The sequence below is a fragment of the Chiloscyllium punctatum genome, chromosome 32 (assembly GCF_047496795.1).
Source record: "Chiloscyllium punctatum isolate Juve2018m chromosome 32, sChiPun1.3, whole genome shotgun sequence".
NCBI lineage: Eukaryota > Metazoa > Chordata > Chondrichthyes > Orectolobiformes > Hemiscylliidae > Chiloscyllium > Chiloscyllium punctatum.
In genome coordinates, this window is record NC_092770.1 from 31,585,530 (window position 1) to 31,605,530 (window position 20,001).

Consider the following 20,001-nt stretch of genomic DNA (forward strand, 5'->3'; position numbering starts at 1 on the left):
CACACAGAATGTCAGCTTGTAATTGAGCACTGAACACATAGACTGTCAGCCTCTGAGCACTGAACACACAGACTGTCAGCCTCTAACTGAGCACCAAACGCAGGCTGTCATCCTGTAACTGAGCATTGAACTCACAGACCATCAGCCTGTAACTGAGCACTGATCACATAGCCTGTCAGCCTGTAACTGAGCACTGAACACACTGACAGTCGGCCTGTAACTAAGCAATGAACACACAGCCCATCAGCCTGTAATGGAACACTGAATACCCAGACTGTCAGCCTGTAATTGAGCATTGAACACCCAGCCTGTAACTGAGCACTGAACACACAGCCCATTCAATTGTAACTGAGTATCAAACACAAACTGTCAGCCTGTAACTGAGCACCGACCACACAGGCTGGTAGTCTGTAACTGAGAACTGAACACACAGCCTGTCAGCCTGTAACTGAGCACTGAACACACTGACTGTCAGCTTGTAACTGAGCACTGAACACACTGACTGTAGGCCTGTAACTGAGCACTAAACACAGACTGTCAACCTCTATCTGAGCACCAAACATAGACTGTCAGTCTGTAACTGAGCACTGACCATACGGTCTGGTAGCCTGTAACTGAGCACTGAACATACAGCCTGCCAGCCACGAACTGAGCACTGAACACACAGCCCATCTGTCTGTAACTGAGTACGGAATACAGACTGTCAGCCTGTAACTGAGCACCAGACACACAGTCTGGCAGCCTGTAACTGAGCACTGAACACACAGCCTGCCAGCCTGAAACGCAGCATCGAACACTCAGCCTGTTAGTCTGTAACTGAGCACTGTACACACAGACTTTCAGCCTGTAACTGAGCACTAGATACACAGACTGTCAGCCTGTAACTAAGCACTGAACACACAGACAGTTAGCCTGTAACTGAGCAATAATCACAAAGCCCATCAACCTGTAACAGAGCACTTAACACACTGACTATAAGCCTGTAACTGAGCACTGAACACACAGCCCATCAGCTTGTAAATGAGCACTGAACACATAGACTCTCAGCCTGGAACTGAGCACTGAACACACTGACTGTAAGCCTGTAACTGAGCACCAAACACACAGTCTGGCAGCCTGTAACTGAGAACTGAACACACAGCCTGCAAGCCTCTAACTGAGCACTGACCTAAGCCTGTTTGTCTGTAACTGAGCACTGAACACATAGACTGTCAGCCTGTAACTGAGCACTAGATACACAGAATGTTAGCCTGTAACTAAGCACTGAACACAGAGGCTGTCAACCTGTAACTGAGCACTGAACACAGGCTGTCATCCTATAATGGAGCACTGAGCAAACAGATTGTCAGCCGGTAACTGACCGAAGAACACACAGACTGTCAGCCTGTAACCGTGCAATGAACACATACCCCATTAGCCTGTAACAGAGCACTGAACACACAGCCCGTCGGCGTGTAACTGGCCAAACAACACCCAGCCTGTCAGCCTATGACTGAGCAGTGAACACACTGACTGTTAGCCTGTAACTGAGCACCAAACACACAGCCCATCAGCCTGTAACTGAACACCAAACACACTGACTGTCAGCCTATAACTGAGCACTGAACACACAACCTGTCAGTCTGTAACTGAGCACTGAACACACAGCCTGTCAGCCTGTAACTGAGCACTGAACACACTGACTGTAATCCTGTAACTGCCAGGCTGTAACTGTAATTGTGCTCTGGACAAACAGACTGTCAGGCTGTAACTGAGCACTGAACACAGCCTATTAACATGTAACTGAGCACTGAACACACAGGCTGTCATCCTGTAACTGAGCTTTGAACTCACAGCCCGTCAGCCTGTAACTGAGCACTGAACACATAGCCTGTTAGCCTGTAACTGAGCAGTGAACACACTGACAGTCAGCTTGTAACAGAGCACTGAACACACAGACTGTGAGCCTGAACTGAGCATTGTACACACAGCCTGTCAGCCTGTAACTGAGCAAAGAACACTCAGCCTGTCAGCCTGTAACCGAACATCAAACACACAGACTGTCAGCCTCTAACTGAGCACCGAACACACAGCCCATCTGCATGTAACTGAGTACCGAACACAGACTGTCAGCCTGTAACTGAGCACCAAACACAGGTTCTCACCCTGCAACTGAGCATTGAACTCACAGACTGTCAGCCTGTAACTGAGCACTGAACACACAGCCTGTCAGCCTGGAATTGAGCACTGAACACACAGGCTGTCAGACCGTATCTGCACACTGAGCACACAGCATATCAGCCTGTAACTGAGCAGTGAATACACTGACCGTCAGCTTGTAACTAACCACGGAACACACAGGTGGTCAGCCTGTAACCGAGTACTGAACACATAGACTGTCAGCCTGTAACTGAGCACTAGATATACAGACTGTTAGCCTGTAACTAAGCACTGAACACATAGGCTGTCAGCCTGTAACTGAGCACTGAACACAGGCTGTCATCCTGTAATGGAGCACTGAGAAAACAGACTGTCAGCCTGTAACTGACCAAAGAACACACAGACTGTCAGCCTTTAACAGTGCAATGAACGCACAGCCCATCAGCCTGTAACTGAGCATTGAACACACAGCCTGTCAGCGTGTAACTGACCAAACAACACACAGACTGTCAGCCTGTAACTGAGCACTGAACGCACTGACTGTTAGCCTGTAACTGAACACCAAACACACAGCCCATCAGCCTGAAATGGAACAGTAAACACAGAGACTGTTAGCCTGTAACTGAACATCAAACACACTGACTGTCAGCCTGTAACTAATCTCAGAACACACAATCTGTCAGCCTGTCACTGAGCACTGAACACACAAAAATGTCAGCCTGTAATTGAGCACTGGACACACAGACTGTCAGTCTGTAACTGAGCACTGAACACACAACCTATTAACATGTAACTGAGCACTGAACACACAGGCTGTCATCCTGTAACTGAGCATTGAACTCACAGCCTGTCAGGCTGTAACTGAGCACTGAACACACAGCCTATCAGCCTGAAATGGAACACTGAACACACTGACTGTCAGTCTGTTACTGAGCACTGAACACACAGACTGTCAGTCTCTAACTGAGCACTGAACACACAGCCTATTAACATGTAACTGAGCACTGAACACACAGACTCTCATCCTGCAACTAAGCATTGAACTCACAGCCCATCAGCCTGTAACTGAGCACTGAGCACACAGCCCATCCAATTGTAACTGAGTACTGAACACAGACTGTCAGCCTGTAACTGAGCACCGAACATACAGGCTGGTAGTCTGTAACTGAGAACTGAACACACAGCCTGTCAGCCTGTAACTAAGCACTGAACACACAGCTTATCAGCCTGTAACTGACCAGTGAACACACTGACTGTTTGCCTGTAACTGAGCACTGAACACACAACCCATCAGCCTGTAACTGAACACCAAACACATTGACTGTCAGCCTGTAACTGATCTCTGAACACACAAAAATGTCAGCCTGTAACTGAGCACTGGACACACAAAAATGTCAGCCTTTAATTGAGCACTGGACACACTGACTGTCAGTTTGTAACTGAGCACTGAACACACAGTCAGCCTGTAACTGAGTACTGAACATACAGCCGATCAGCCTGTAACCGAACACCAAACACGCTGACTGTCAGCCTGTAACTGAGAACTGAACACACTGACTGTCAGCCTGTAACTGAGCGCTGAAGATACAGCCTGTCAGCCTGTAACTGAGCACTGAACACACAGAATGTCAGCTTGTAATTGAGCACTGAACACATAGACTGTCAGTCTCTGAGCACTGAACACACAGACTGTCAGCCTCTAACTGAGCACCAAACACAGGCTGTCATCCTGTAACTGAGCATTGAACTCACACACCATCAGCCTGTAACTGAGCACTGATCACATAGCCTGTCAGCCTGTAACTGAGCACTGAACACACTGACAGTCAGCCTGTAACTAAGCAATGAACACACAGCCCATCAGCCTGTAATGGAACACTGAATACCCAGACTGTCAGCCTGTAATTGAGCATTGAACACCCAGCCTGTAACTGAGCACTGAACACACAGCCTGTCAGCCTGTAACTGAGCACTGAACACACAGCCCATTCAATTGTAACTGAGTATCAAACACAAACTGTCAGCCTGTAACTGAGCACCGACCACACAGGCTGGTAGTCTGTAACTGAGAACTGAACACACAGCCTGTCAGCCTGTAACTGAGCACTGAACACACTGACTGTCAGCTTGTAACTGAGCACTGAACATACAGACTGTCAGCCTGTAACTGAGCACTGAACACACAGACTGTCAACCTGTAACTGAGCACTGAACACACAGACTGTCAACCTGTAACTGAGCAGTGAACACACCGTCTCTTAGTCTGTAACTGAGCACTGAACACACAATCTGCCAGCCTTTAATTTAGCACTGAATACACAGACTGTCAGCCTGTAACTGAGCACCGAACACATAGCCTGAGTCAGCCTGTAATGGAGTAATGAACATATAGCCCATCAGCCTCTAACTGAGCACTGAACACACAGCCTGTCAGCGTGTAACTGAGCAAAGAATACACTGACTGTCAGCCTGTAATGGAGCACCGAACACAGGCTGTCAGCCTGTAATGGAGCACTGAACATACAACCATCAGCCTATAACTGAGCACTGAACACACTGACTGTAAGCCTGTAACTGAGCACTGAACACACAGCCTGTCAGCCTTTACTTACTACTGAACACACAGACTATCAGCCTGTTACTGAGCACCAAACACACAGCCTGTCAGTCTGTAACTGAGCACTTAACACACAGCCTGTCAGTCTGTAACTGAGCACTGAACACACAGCCCATCAGCTTGTAACTGAGCACTGAACACATGACTGTCAGCCTGTAACTGAGTACTGATAATGCAGCCCATCAGCCTGTACCCTAGTGAATGTGTATTAATAAAGCTATGTGTCATGTGCACAGGCTGGTAGTCTCCAAGTAAGTGCAAAGTGAGTGCATACTCAGAAAGCAGGCTAAGAGCCTGAATAATGCTGGCCTTGCCAGAGATGTCCACATTCCATGAGTGAATTACTATGCATCCTCTGTAGTGTGGGTGTGTGCATGTGTGCATTTGTGTGTGTGAGTATGTGTTCAAGTGTGTGTGAGAGAGAGAGAGAAAGAAAGAGAGAAAGCAAAGTGTCCATTATACCACCAATTTTGGTGTCATTCACAAACTTACCAAACGTCCTCCTATATTCTCACCCAAATCATTTATATAATGGCAAATATAAGTGGTCCTAGTACCAATCCCTGCAGAACACCATTGGTCACAGGCCTCCAGTTCAAAAACAACCCTCCACCACCACACTCTGCCTCCTACCATCAAGCCAACTTTGTATCCAATTGGCAAGCTCACATTGAATCCCGTGTGATCTAACTTTACTAGCTGGTCTACCACATGGAATCTCATTAAAGGCTTTATTAAAGTCCAAGTAAAAAACTTCTACCACTCTGCCCTCATCAATCCTTTTGGCTAATTCTGCAAAAGACTCAATCAATTTTGTGTGACATGATTTTCCACACACAAGGCCATTCTGGCTATCCCTAATCATTCTTAGCCTCTCTAATGCATCTAAAAGCTATCTTTCAGAATCACTTCCAACAAACACACCCTCTACTGATGTCAAACTCACAGGTCTATAGTTCCCAGACTTCTCCTTACAGGACAATGTTAGCCCCTTCCAGTCCTCTGGCACTTCACCTGGGGTTATAGACAATACTAATACTTCTGCTAGGGTGTCCACAATTTCCTCTCCAACTTCCTATAATATCCTAGGATACATTTGAGCATGGGGTGTGTTGGATAGAAGTAAAAATGAAGTTCTGTGATGGGGTAGAAAGCAGGAGAGATCAAATGATAGAAGAGTTGGTCCTCCAGGGTCAATGGGATGGGGCAGGAAAAGAAACAAAAGATGTAGATTGAATGGCCACTTTGCAGAAAACCTCAGGTGAGTGGGCAAAGTGTCTTGCTAGGCCATTTGGAGTCAACCACATTGCTGTGGGTTTGGAGTCGGTGAAGAGTGTAGGCCAGAGTGGGTGAAGGCAGCAGATTTCCTTCCCTAAAGTGAACCAAAGGGATTCTCCAACAATTAATAATAGCTTTCTTGGTCACCATGACTGAGACGAGCTTTATATTAAAGAATGTTTTTATGAAACTGAATTTAAATTCCACTAGCTGCCATGTTGGACTTTGAGTTCATGGCCCAAGAGCATTAGCTCGGGTCTCTGGTGGGCTAGTCATGACTACAATACAACCTCCTCCAAGCATTTCAAGGGATAATGTAAAAAAGGCGGGAAAATGGAATTGAGATAAAGCAGAGTCATGAACCAGCTCAAGGGGCTCATTTTATTTGCAATGTGCCAAGTTACCTCACTTTCTCCTTTGCATCTTCAAACGATTCAGCAACAAAGTAGATTGGTTGGAATTTAGTGATTGGATATTTCTGATCAACTGTCTTTACTGGGTCAAAGGGACGCAGTTCTGGTTCATTTGTTAGGCAATACTGGAAAGGAAAATGTCATTCACTTAGACTGGTGCAATGTTCTACTGTAAACATGAGCACAGAAAGACAGATATCTGAGAGGGAAGGGCAATGGAAAACAACTGACCTGCAGCTCTCCAAAGGATGACAGTAGCCCTGCGCCATATGCCTTAATCTCGCTATTCTGCTTACAGAGACCGAACTCCACTGTGAACCAATAAACCTGTGAATCAGAACAGGAGGAGGATCTAGTCAGCAGGATCTGGGCTGGCAAACTACATTATCAAACTGACTCGCTTGGGAACACCTGTAGCCAGAGTTCTTCACTAAGATTGTGTGGGAAAATGCTGAGAGCAAAACTGGATATTTAGAGTTACATTTTCAAAAGAATTATTTCACTGGATGTGGGCAGGCATGCACTTACTTACCCAAAGAGCAGTTGCGAAATAAGCACACTGCTGTCTACCATGCCAGGTGCCCTCCCAACACCAAGATATGCAATAATGTCAGTGCTTGACAATATCTCGCATGTGAATTCCCCAGTTTCAGCCAGACTTCTGAATGAGGCAAACTGTATTCTGAGAGACCTTGGTCCCTCAAGCGTGGCTGAGCCTGCATGAAATCATTTGGCATGTAATCCTGATGCTGACATTCATCCTATTATCTGACAGCCACCATGTGTAAGGTTGAGTTTGGAGATGAGGCAGTTGTTTTTATGAGGAGAGACTGAGTAGACTGGGGTTATATTAGACCGGAGTTCAGAAGAATGGGGGTGGGGGGAATCTAATAGAAACATGTAAAATTATGAAAGGAATAGATAAGGTAGAAGTAGAGAAGATGTTTCCACTGGTGCGTGAAACTTGGACAAGAGGACATAGCCTCAAAATTAGGGGGAGCAGATTTAGGACTGAATTGAGAAGGAACTTCTACACCCACAGGGTTGTTAGTCAATGGAATTTCCTGCCCAGTGAAGTAGTTAAGACATCCTCATAGAATGTTTTTAAAGCTAAGGTAGATAGATTTTTGAACAGTGAAGGAATTAAGTGAAAGAATTAAGGGTTACGGTGAGTGGGTGGGTAAGTTGAGCTGAGTCTACAAAAAGATCTTGATCTTATTGAATGGTGGTGCAGGCTCGAAGGGCTGGATGGCCTACTCCTGCTCCTAGGATTATTAGGGAATTTCATCCCGGTTTATCAAGGTGCTCATGTGCCCCAATGCCACCACTCAAAGAGAAGCAAGCGTGTATTTGTGCTTGGGGTGCAATTGTTTTCAGATTGTTCAAATGAAGATGAATTTGATGCAAATCAATCTGAGATATATATTGCCCATATGTGTCAGATATCTGGTTTGGTGAAAGGATGTGTATTTTTAAAATTCTTATCCAATGTGACAGGTGAAAATGTGAGCCAGGGATCCAATGACAGGACATTTAGGACTGAGATGGGGAGAAATCTCTTCACCCAGAGAGTGGGAAGCCTGTGGGATTCTCTGCCACAGAAAGTGGCTGAGGCCAAAAAAATCAAATGTATTTACAGAAGGAGTTAGATTTTGTTTTTAGGGTAAAAGGGGTCAAACAGTATGGGGGAGAAAGTGGGAATAGGTGATTGAGTTGGATGATCAGCATGATCCTACTGAATAATGGAGAAGGCTTGAAGGGCCTAATGGCCTACTCCTGCTCCCACTTTCTATGTTTTGATGACTCATGCTCATTTCTCCTCAGGATCCTTTGCTCTCCTCTTCGTTACTTGTAAGAACTGCCCTTTTTTAACGTCAAAGTACATTATGATGAGGGAAAAGAGCATAAATTAGTTTGCTGATGCCTTCCTCGTGTCTGCTTAAAGTCATCTTCCTGAAAGGTCATCAACCTGGAAGCAGCTGTCTTCCTTGGAAGTTCTATTCTGGTTCCCTTCATCACTGTAGATTCGTTTGTTCTGCTATTGGATGTCGTTCATAGTCTTGAGCATGGAGTCCTTACCTGGTCCTGGGGCAACTCCAAAGAGTCGAGAGTGTGGTGCTGGAAAAGTAGAGCAGACCAGGCAGCAATCCAAGGAGCAGGAGGATCGACGTTTCGGGCAAAAGCCCTTCATCAGAAACCAAGGTTAGGTGTTTTCCAGCACCACACCCTCGACTCTGATCTCAGCATCTGCAGTCCTTGCAACTCCTAAGAGGTTAGGGTCAACTACCCATGTGGGCTGATATGTTCCCAATAGCATTTCTGCCATACTGGAGTTGACCAGTGTCTGAAAAAGTGATATTACATGGTCCGGAATCTAAAGGAATAGATAAAGCTTTAAATTTATATGGTAACTTTGAGGATGACAGGACATTCCAAAGTACTTTATGGATAACAAGCTAGTTTTGAAGCATACTCACTGTCGTAATGCAAAAACAGTGGAACCAGCCACATCCCTGAAACAGCAATATGACCATTATCAGATATCTGCTTTTTATCAATGTTTCCTGGGAGATAAATATGGGTCAAGGCACAGGAGAGAACTTGCCTGGTTTTCTTTAATTAGTGACCTTGGGACCTTTTACGTCCACTGAAGAAGGAAGGCAGGCCACTCATCCCATTAAGTCTGTGCTTGCTCTCTGTGATACCGTTTGAATTAATCCAACCAACCGCATCACCCTAAAGCCTTTCCCTGCAGCCGACAAATCATCCCTTTCTGGCAATTCTCCAATTCCCTTTTGAAAGCCATGACTGAATGTGTCTCCACCACACTCTCAGGCAGGACATTTCAGATCCTAACCAGAAGATTACAAGGTCATAAGATGTAGGAGCAGAAGCTAGCTGTTGAGTCTGTCTGTTCTGCTGTTCCATGAGGTAATGGCTGATGTGAGAATCCTCAACTCCACTCCCTAATCCTTTTTGAATGAAAATCTATTTATCCCTTGAATACACTTAATGACCCAGTCTCGACAGCCCTATGTGGTAAAGAATTTCACAGACGTAATAGCCTCTGAGACAATAAATTTCTCTTCAGCTTTGTCTTAAACGTGTCTCCCCTTATTCAGAGAGTAGGCCCTCCAGTCCTAGTCTCTCCCATGAGGTACCTACTGCATTGAGGAGGTGCTATCAAGCAGCATCTCCTCAGTAATAGCCTGCTCACTGGTGCCCTGTTTGCGTTCTGACAGGGCCACTTAGCTCCTGACCTCATTATGGCCTTGTTTCAAACATGGACAAAGCAGGAGAATCTGAGAGGTGAGATGAGAGTGACTACCCTTGACATCATTCTTTACCTCGGAGAGTTGTGGAGGCTCAATTATTGAGCAGGGTCAAGACAGAAATCGATGAATGTCTGGAGACTAACAATCACATCAAGGAATATGGCGATAGTACAGGAAATGAGGTAGATGATCAGCCATGATCTAATTGATAGGCAAAGCAGGCTTGATGGACTGAATGGCCCACTCTTGCTCCTATGGGTTTCTAACCTGACATCTGTCACATGCCCCTTTTTTCCTGCTACATCTAACTCCTAACCACTTTTGTCATCTAAGGGGTGGTTCACAGAACAGCCCAGTGCCTCCTGAGATTTGCGATGGCACTCTCTGTGTAGTGATCCCATCCGTCTGGCCCACATTCAGAGCTCAGGAGAACAAACCCACTCTGCTGCTGGTCCCAGCTGCTGCAGTTTAAAGCATTCATCACTTTGAAGCAATTGAAGCTGTTGTTCTCATTATTTAATACCCAGCTCATAATTACCAAGGCTTTAATTCTTTAATTATTTGATTTTGTTTCTACGTCCCATTGAGGCTGAAAGGCATGGGATAATGATACATAATTGCTTAACCTTTAAGATACTGCTTCCAGGCTGTTCCTGGGTTAGATTAGAAAGGCTATAGTCTCATCTTAATGGCAAGTCAACAGATTTCCTTCAGATAACAGGCTGGACACTTAAAATTGATGTTTTATACTCTGCCAGCAAGTGTTACTCTGTTTTAATGCTAATTTTAACTTTATTACAACTTGGAATACACAGGGGCTTCCAATTTACCAATGTCCACCTGACAAATGTTTATATTTACCAACAGGATGCCATGCAGGGGAGCAATTTTAAAGATCCAACATACAAAAGTTCCCTAACTTACAAACGGCTACTTTATATTGTCATGTATTATGTTCTGGCCCACGTACAATTCAAGTTACAAACAGAATGGAACCTGATTGCATCCTGGGAGCTGCCGGGTTTTCTCTTGAGAATTTTACTGAAGGTTGTTTATTTTACCACAAAATACAACTTATCGATATTTCCCTGTGTTTCACCTTAAGAAGTATGGATATTTTAAAAAAATTAATTCATATAGTTTATTCATGTTTGTTCGTGCGAAGTGTCATTATCAAGGTCATCTCTCCTAATTGTCCTTAACCTCAATGGCTTGTGAGACCTTTTCAAAGGAATAGTCCTTTTGTTAATAGTCAACCACATTGCTGTGGGTCTGGAGTCACATGTAGGCCAGACCAGGTAAGGATGGCAAAAATGAGGTAAAAACAGGTAAGGATGGTAGATTTCCTTCCCTAAAGGACATGAGTGAACCAGATGGCTTTTTAAGGAAATTGACAACGATTGCGTAGCTACACTTTATTTATAGATTTTTAAAAATTGAATTCAAATGTCATCGATCATTGGAATTCTTCCTCATTCAGTCCTGAATGGCTTATCCCTTATTCTTAGATTGTGACTCCTAGTTCTGCACTTGCCCAACATTGAGAACATTCTTTCCGCATCCAGCCTGTCCAGTCCCATCAGGATTTTATATGTTTCTATGAGATCCCCCTCATTCATCTAAATTCAGATAGTACAAGCCCAGTCGATCCAGTCTTTCCTCATGTGTCATTTCTGCTATCCCGGGAATCAGTCTGGTGAAGCTTTGCTGGACCCCCTCATGAGCAAGAATATCCTTCCTCAGACTAGAAGACCAAAACTGTACACAATATTCAAGATGTGGCCGTACCAAGGCCCTGGATAAGGCTGTCTTATATTGATAGCCTGTAGTATTGGTCTTTCCCATAAGTGTAAATATCTTTTGTACGTTCTACCTAATCAAACATTAAAGGTATCTTCAGCTCATTCCAAAGACTTTCATCTTCTGGAGAAAACAGCCCAAGCTTGTCCATCCAGCCATTGTTCAATCTTTCCAAATAGACATAAGCTTTCTGTTCTGGCTATTCCAGTAAGTCTTTTTCACCCTTACTTCAGTTCATTTTATAAAATGCAGACCAAAGTGGCTCACAGATCCTGTAAAATAGAACTGCAGAAAGTCGTCAGGAGTGTCCAGACAGTCTCTCCTGCCCAAATGGTTTGTCTCATTGTTCATGCTCCACAAAATTTGTGGCCTCCAGATCTAATTCTCTCAGTGTACCCTCCTATCCATTTCTCCCACATGGGTGCACTCCAGTGATCAGGTAAAATTTACATTACAGACAGACAGACAGAAATGAAATGAGACTTCCTACATACCGTAGCAAGCTTCTCAACATATTCATCCGGAGCACCCAGAGATGCAAGTCCTATTTCCTGCAGGAATAGGGAATGACAAAGAACAGTTATTTAGTAAAAGGCATTGACAAGTTGGACACAAGATGAAATTAGAAGATGGCCATTCACAGGTCCCTGTTAATTGCACATTAAATCATAACAGTGTTTATATCACCCTTCTCCCACCCAACCGCAGAACCTTACATTTTACTTTTGTCCGACAGCAACAGCTTGCAATTATAAAGCAGGTTTAACATTGAGAAACCATGTCATTTCATGTATTCAGGCAAAAAAAAGGCAACAGGGGAGACACTAGGACAGGCAACCAAAAAGAGATCAAAGAGATGGGTTTTACAGAGAATCTTAAAGGAAAGGGGAAAAGAGAATCAGCAAAGTGGTTTAGGGAGAGAATTCCAGAGTTTTAAAGGTTGAGGCATGATTGGGGGAAGGGAATTGAAGCTGTGTTTCTTGACGTGTCATAGTTTAACTTAAAGATCCACACTTGTATAACATTCGAGGCTATGAGGGAAAGTGGGATTAGTGTAGGTATTTTACGCAGTTCAGACCTAATGGGCCAAGGGTCTTTTCTGTACTGACTCTATGATTCATCCCCTGTAAATCCAAGTATCTCTAGGATTCCCTCAGAACTCAGACCCTGACAGCAGTGACAATGTCTGCAGCTCCGCTGGAAGTAGTTTGAATGACTCCCCAACTTCCAGTACCGAACACGACGCTCCAGGTGTGTTCTGACCAGAGAATTGTCCAATCAGCCATTCTGTGGAAGGAGGTACAGGTGGGTAATTCTTTTCTTCAACAACCTTGCTTCTGGGATTTAGCCCATGGGTGATAATTCCCCAGCTAAACCTCTCCCAGTCTGATTTTGACCAACAATCTCCATTACCACCAACATAAACAGCTGGAGCATTGTGCACAGCTTTATTCTCCTTATCTAAACAAGGATGCATCTACCAGGGAGGGAATACCACACAGATTCACCTGAATAATCTTTGTGGTGGTGGGATTGTTTTACGAAGAGATATTTAAGAACCTGGGCCGCATTCTCCAGCGTTTTCAAGAATTAGAGGAGATCTCATTGCAATTTACAAATTCTTTATGTGGTGTGTCATGGTGGATGGGGAAAGCTGTTTTCCCAAATTCTAGAATCTCTCAGAAGAGAAAACATCTTTTCTACAAGCACCTTGTCAAGACCTCACAGGATCTTCTATGTTTCAATCAAGGTACCCCCTCACTCTTCTAAACTCAAGTGGATACTAGCCTACTCTGTCAAGTCTTTCCTTCTAAGACAACTCACCCATTCCAGGTATTAATCTGGTGAACCCTGAACTGAACTGCTTCCTTGACACATACATCTTTCCTTTAAAAAAAGACCAACTCTGTGCACAGTACACCAGCTGTGTCTCATCAATGCCCTATATAGCTGAAGCATAACCTCTGTGCTTGTGTATTGTATTCCCCTTGCATTAAGCTATAACATTCGAGTAGCTTTTCTAATTACTTGCTGTACCTGCACACTAACCTTTAATGATCCATACACAAGGACACAAATATCCCTCTGCATCTCAGGGCTCTGCAATCTTTTAGCATTTAGATAATGCACATTTTTAAATTGTTGTCTTGCCAAAATGGACGATTTCACATTTTACCACGTAATGTAGTCCGTTTGCAAGATCTTTGTCCATTCACATAGTACATATCCTTGCGGCTTCATTACGTCCTTTTCATAAATTACTTTCCTATGTATCCATGCAACATTAAATAAATTTAACATTCGTAACATCGGTTCCTTCATCCACGTCATTTATATAAATTATAAATGGTTGAGGTCCCAACGTTATTCCTTGTGGTACACCACTCGTCACACCTTGCCAACCAGAACATGACCTACTTCTTTGCACGCTCTGCTTTCTGATGGCCAGCCAATCCTCTCTCCATGCCAATATGTAACCCCCCACCCCCCCCACACAATAAGCCTTTATTCTCTAAAATAATATTTGGTGTGGCACTTTATCAAATGCCTCCTGTAAACCAAAGTACAATACCAGTTTCACCAGTTTCATCAGTTTACATTTACCATCAGACCATAAGCAATAGGAACAGCAGTCCACCATTCAGCCCTCGAGCTTTCTCCACCATTCAGTCGGATCTTGGCTGAGCTGACATTCCTCATATCCCATCTTATCATGGCTGCACACTGGACTTCTCCAAAGAACTTCAAGAGATTTATCATACGTATTCTCTATTTCACAAACACGACCAGAAATTGCTGAAAAAAGCTCATCAGGCCTGGTAGCAGCTGTGGAGAAAAATCAGAGTTGACATTTTGGGTCAAGTGACCCTTCCTCAGAACTTGCCCAGTTCTGAAAAAGAGTCACTCAATCCGAAACGTTAACCTTGATTTCTCTCCACAGATGCTGCCAGACCTGCTGAGCTTTTCTAGCAATTTCTGTTTTTGTTTCTAATTTACAGCATCCGCAGTACTTTCAGTCTCATTTCACCAAACCTTTGAAGTTTTAAAACTCTATAGAATTATTTCCTTTTTAAAAGTCTCTAAATAAACATTTACTCTCAATTTTTACATTTCTAGTTAGCCTCCTCTCACACATTAATTTTTCCTCTTTATTAATCTGCACCTTTAGTGACCTATCCGTTAATCTAATTTGCCAATTAATTTCAGCCATTCTACTTTCACATCCACATAAGTTCCTTAATTTAAAATATCAGTCTTGGATCCACTCTTCTCTCTCTTAAACTGAATGTAAAATGCAATCATATTATTGTTACTGCTCCCCAGGAGGGGAGGGATGTACCTGTATTATGACTTTTCCATTAATTAATCCTCCCTCATAGCACAATGTTAGACAATAGACAATAGACAATAGGTGCAGGAGTTGGCCATTCAGCCCTTCTAGCCTGCACTGCCATTCAATATGATCATGGCTGATCATTCCTAATCAGTATCCTCTTCCTGCCTTATCTTCATAACCCTTGATTCCACTATCCTTGAGAGCTCTATCCAACTCTTTCTTAAATGAATCCAGAGACTGGGGCCTCCACTGCCCTCTGGGACAGAGCATTCCACTCAGCCACCACTCTCTGGGTGAAGAAGTTTCTCCTCATCTCTGTCCTAAATGGACTACCCCATATTTTTAAGCTGTGTCCTCTGGTTCGGCACTCACCCATCCGCGGAAACATGTTTCCTGCTGCCAGAGTGTCCAATCCTTTCATAATCTTATATGTCTCAATCAGATCCCCTCTCAGTCTTCTAAACTCAAGGGTATACAAGCCCAGTCACTTCAGTCTTTCAGTGTAAGGTAATCCCGCCATTCCAGGAATTGACCTCGTGAACCTACGCTGCACTCCCTCAATAGCCAGAATGTCTTTCCTCAAATTTGGAGACCAGAACTGCACACAGTACTCCAGGTGTGGTCTTACCAGGGCCCTTTATAGCTGCAGAAGCACCTCTTTGCTTCTATACTCAATTCCTCTTGCTATGAAGGCCAGCATGCTATTAGCCTTCTTCACTACCTGCTGTACCTGCATGCTTGCCTTCATTGACCGGTGTACAAGAACACCCAGATCTCTCTGTACTGCCCCTTTACCTAAATTGATTCCATTGAGGTAGTAATCTGCCTTCCTGTTCTTGCCACCAAAGTGGATAACCATACATTTATCCACATTAAACTGCATCTGCCATGCATCTGACCACTCACCTAACTTGTCCAGGTCACCCTGTAATCTCCTAATGTCCTCATCACATTTCACCCTGCCACCCAGCTTTGTATCATCAGCAAATTTGCTAATGTTATTGCTGATACCATCTTCTATATCATTAACATATATTGTAAAAAGCTGTGGTCCCAGCACGGATCCCTGCGGTACCCCACTGGTCACTGCCTGCCATTCCGAAATGGAGCCGTTTATCACTACTCTTTGTTTTTTTATCAGCCAACCAATTTTCAATCCAATCTAGTACTTTGCCCCCAATACCGTGCGCCCTAATTTTACTCACTAACCTCCTGTGTGGGACTTTATCAAAAGCTTTCTGAAAGTCCAGGTACACTACATCTACTGGATCTCCCTCGTCCATCTTCAGAGTTACATCCTCAAAAAATTCAAGAAGATTAGTCAAGCATGATTTCCCCTTCATAAATCCATGCTGACTCTGACCTATCCTGTTACTACTATCCAGATGTGCCGTAATTTCATTCTTTGTAATAGACTCCAGCATCTTTCCCACCACTGAGGTCAAACTAACTGGTCTATAATTTCCTGCTTTCTCTCTCCCACCTTTCTTGAAAAGTGGTAGAACATTAGCCACCCTCCAATTCTCAGGAACCGACCCTGAATCTATCGTACTCTGGAAAATAATCACCAACGCATCCACGATTTCTCGAGCCACTTCCTTCAGTACCCTGGGATGTAGACCATCAGGCCCCGGAGACTTATCAACCTTCAGACCTAACAGTCTCTCCAACACCAAATCCTGGCAAATATAAATTCCCGTAAGTTCAGGTCCTTCAGCCACTGTTACCTCAGGGATATTGCTTGTGTCTTCCACAGTGAACACAGATCTGAAGTACCCATTTAATTCTTCTGCCACTTCTTTGTTCCCCGTAATATATTCCCCTAATTCTGTCTTCAAGGGCCCTATTTTAGTCCTAACCATTTTTTTGCCTTGCACATACCTAAAAAAGCTTTTACTATCCTCCTTTATATTATTGGCCAGTTTACCTTCGTACCTCATTTTTCCTCTGCGTATTTCCTTCTTAGTAATCCTCTGTTGCTCTTTAAAAGCTTCCCAGACCTCAGTTTTCCCACTTATCTTTGCTATGTTATACTTTTTCTCTTTTAACTTTATATGTTTCTTAACTTCCCTCATCAGCCATGGCCTCCCATGCCTCCTCCTGGGATCTTTCTTCCTTTTAGGAATGAACTGATCCTGCAACTTCTGCATTATACTCAGAAATATCCCCCATTGTTCCTCCACGGTCCTCCCTGCTAAGGTATTGCACCATTGAACTTTGGCCAGCTCCTCCCTCATAGCTCCATAGTTCCCTTTATTCAACAGAAGTACTGTCACTTCCGAATACCCTCTCCCTCTCAAATTGCAAATTGAAGCTTAATGTATTATGATCACTACTTCCCAATGGCTCCTTCACTTTGAGGTCTCTGACCAATTCTGGTTCGTTACACAATACCAGATCCAGAATTGCCTTCTCCCTGCTCGGCTCCAGCACCAGCTGCTCTAAGAATCCATCTCAGAGGCACTCCACAAAGTCTCTTTCTTGAGGTCCAATACCATCCTGATTCTCACAGTCTACCTGCATGTTGAAATCCCCCATAACAACTGTAGTAACATCTTTGTGACAGGCCAATTTCAGCTCCTGATTCAACTTACAACCATGTTAGGTCTAGCACAGCCCGCTCTCTGTTTGGCTCCAGAGTGTAAAGTTCCAGAAACACCGAGAAGATTCTATGAATGCTTTATCTGGGTTACCTTTACTGAAATTTCTATTCAATATGTAAATTAATTCACCCATGATTACAACAGGCCTTTCTCACAAGCTGTTTTTATTTGTTTCCTTTATTCTGCCTCCAGCTTGTTACTCTTGTGGAGCTTGACATTACTACCACAAGAGACATCTTGCCTTTATCATTTCTCAGCACTTCTACATCCTGGTTTCATGAACTTAGGTTATCTGTCTGTCTTGCGTCAATACCATTTTCATGGTGAATCAGTGGAATTCTCAGTCCCAGAGGGTGTGGAAGCTCAATCATTGAGCAGGTTCAAATCAGAAATCGATAGCAAGGTTTGTGAAGGTTTGTAGCTCAGGTTGAGGTTTAGGGTGTAGGTTTGCTCGCTGAGCTGTAGGTTTGATATCCAGACGTTTCATTACCTGGCTAGGTAACATCATCAGTGGCGACCTCCAAGTGAAGGGAAGCTGTTGACTCCTGCTTTCTATTTATATGTTTGTCCTGGATGGGGTTCCTGGGGTTTGTGGTGATGTCATTTCCTGTTTGTTTTCTGAGGGGTTGACAGATGGTATCTAGATCTATGTGTTTGTTTATGGCGTTGTGGTTGGAGTGCCAGGCCTCTAGGAATTCTCTGGCATGTCTTTGCTTAGCCTGTCCCAGGATAGATGTGTTGTCCCAGTCGAAATGGTGTTTTTTTTCATCCGTGTGTAGGGCTATGAGGGAGAGGGGGTCGTGTCTTTTTGTGGCTAACTGGTGTTCATGTATCCTGGTGGCTAACTTTCTTCCTGTTTGTCCTACGTAGTGTTTGTGGCAGTCCTTGCATGGAATTTTGTAGACGACGTTGGTTTTGCCCATGGGTTGCCTGGGTCTTTTAAGTTTGTTAGTTTCTCTCAAACAAAAACTAACAAACTTAAAAGACCCAGTACAATCCATGGACAAAACCAACGTCATCTACAAAATTCTATACAAGAACTGCCACAAACACTACGTAGGACAAACAGGAAGAAAGTTAGCCACCAGGATACACGAACACCAGTTAGCCACAAAAAGACACGACCCTCTCTCCCTCGTAGCCCTACACACGGATGAATAAAAACACCATTTTGACTGGGACAACACATCTATCCTGGGACAGGCTAAGCAAAGACATGCCAGAGAATTCCTAGAGGCCTGGCACTCCAACCACAACGCCATAAACAAACACATAGATCTAGATACCATCTGTCAACCCCTCAGAAAACGAACAGGAAATGACATTACCACAAACCCCAGGAACCCCATCCAGGACAAACATATAAATAGAAAGCAGGAGACAACAGTTTTGCTTCCCTTGGAGGTCGCCACTGATGATGTTACCTAGCCAGGTAATGAAACGTCTGGATATCAAACCTACAGCTCAGTGAGCAAACCTACACCCTAGAAATCGATAGGTCTCTCGATGCTAATGGTCTCAAGGGATATGAGATAGCAGACATAGGTGATTAGCCTTGATCTGCTTGAATAGAGGAGCAAGCTTGATGGGCTGAATGGCCTACCTTTCCTTCTATTTCCTACGTTCTCTTCTGTCATTGTCATTTACTAAAGTAGCACAAGCTCCTTCAGCACAGTTAGATCCCAGTGAACGTATTGAAGAAGGTCTAAAGCCTGCTGAGATCCTTACTGATTGGGGTCTATAAATGTAACAGCAGGATGTATGCCTCCTTTGATGTGGTTGAAGCTCATTTGGCACTGGGAAGTGCTGGAGAAACTCAGTAGATCTAGTATTATCTGTGGAGAGAGAAACAGAGTTAATGTTTCAAATCTGGAATGATTCTTCAGAGTTCAGACTTCTGAAGAAGAGTCATACCTGACTAGAAACATTAACTCTGTTTCTTTCTCCATAGATGCTGCCAGACCTGCTGAGTTTCTCCAGCACTTGTAGTTTTTATTTCAAATTTTCTGCATTTGCAATATTCCAGAGAATTGCACTAAAGTTCCAATTGCCCTGAATTCAAATCCAATTAGTAGATAAATGTGGAATCAAAACACTAATAGTGATGATGATGTAAGTAACTAGATTGTTATAAAACCCCATCTGGTTCATTAATACCCCTTCAGGAAGGAAATCTGCCATCCTTACCTGGTTTGGCCTACACGTGACTCTAGATCAACAGCAATGCAGTTGATTCTAAATAGCCTGAGCTAGTCAATCAGTTCACAGGGACTTAGGGATGGGCCATAATTCTGCCCTTGCCAGTAACGTCTCAAAATATTTTTTTTAAAAATTGATCAGTTAGTCACTTTGTTCAAGGGCAATTGGGGGTAGTCGGTAAAGACTGGCCTTGACATTGTCTCTCACATCACGTGAATGAAAAAATGTGACAGAGAGAGAGAGAGAGAGAAAGAGAGAGTGAGAGAGAGAGAGAGAGAGAGAGATAGAGAAACAACAAAAATCATTATTCTTCAAATCAGTTTTCTTCATGTCAAGACTT

At 43.7% G+C, this 20,001-nt stretch overlaps 1 protein-coding gene across 1 annotated transcript in view; it reads right to left on the bottom strand.

Moving 5' to 3' along the window:
* Positions 1-20,001, bottom strand: part of pah (phenylalanine hydroxylase) — a 141,560-nt gene that overhangs the window by 22,950 nt on the left and 98,609 nt on the right. The window contains exons 9-11 of the mRNA XM_072552022.1: positions 12,017-12,073; positions 6,679-6,774; positions 6,439-6,572 (exon numbers count right to left, since the gene is read on the bottom strand). Coding sequence (XP_072408123.1) covers positions 6,439-6,572; positions 6,679-6,774; positions 12,017-12,073 — 287 coding nt within the window. The remainder of the gene's footprint in view (positions 1-6,438; positions 6,573-6,678; positions 6,775-12,016; positions 12,074-20,001) is intronic.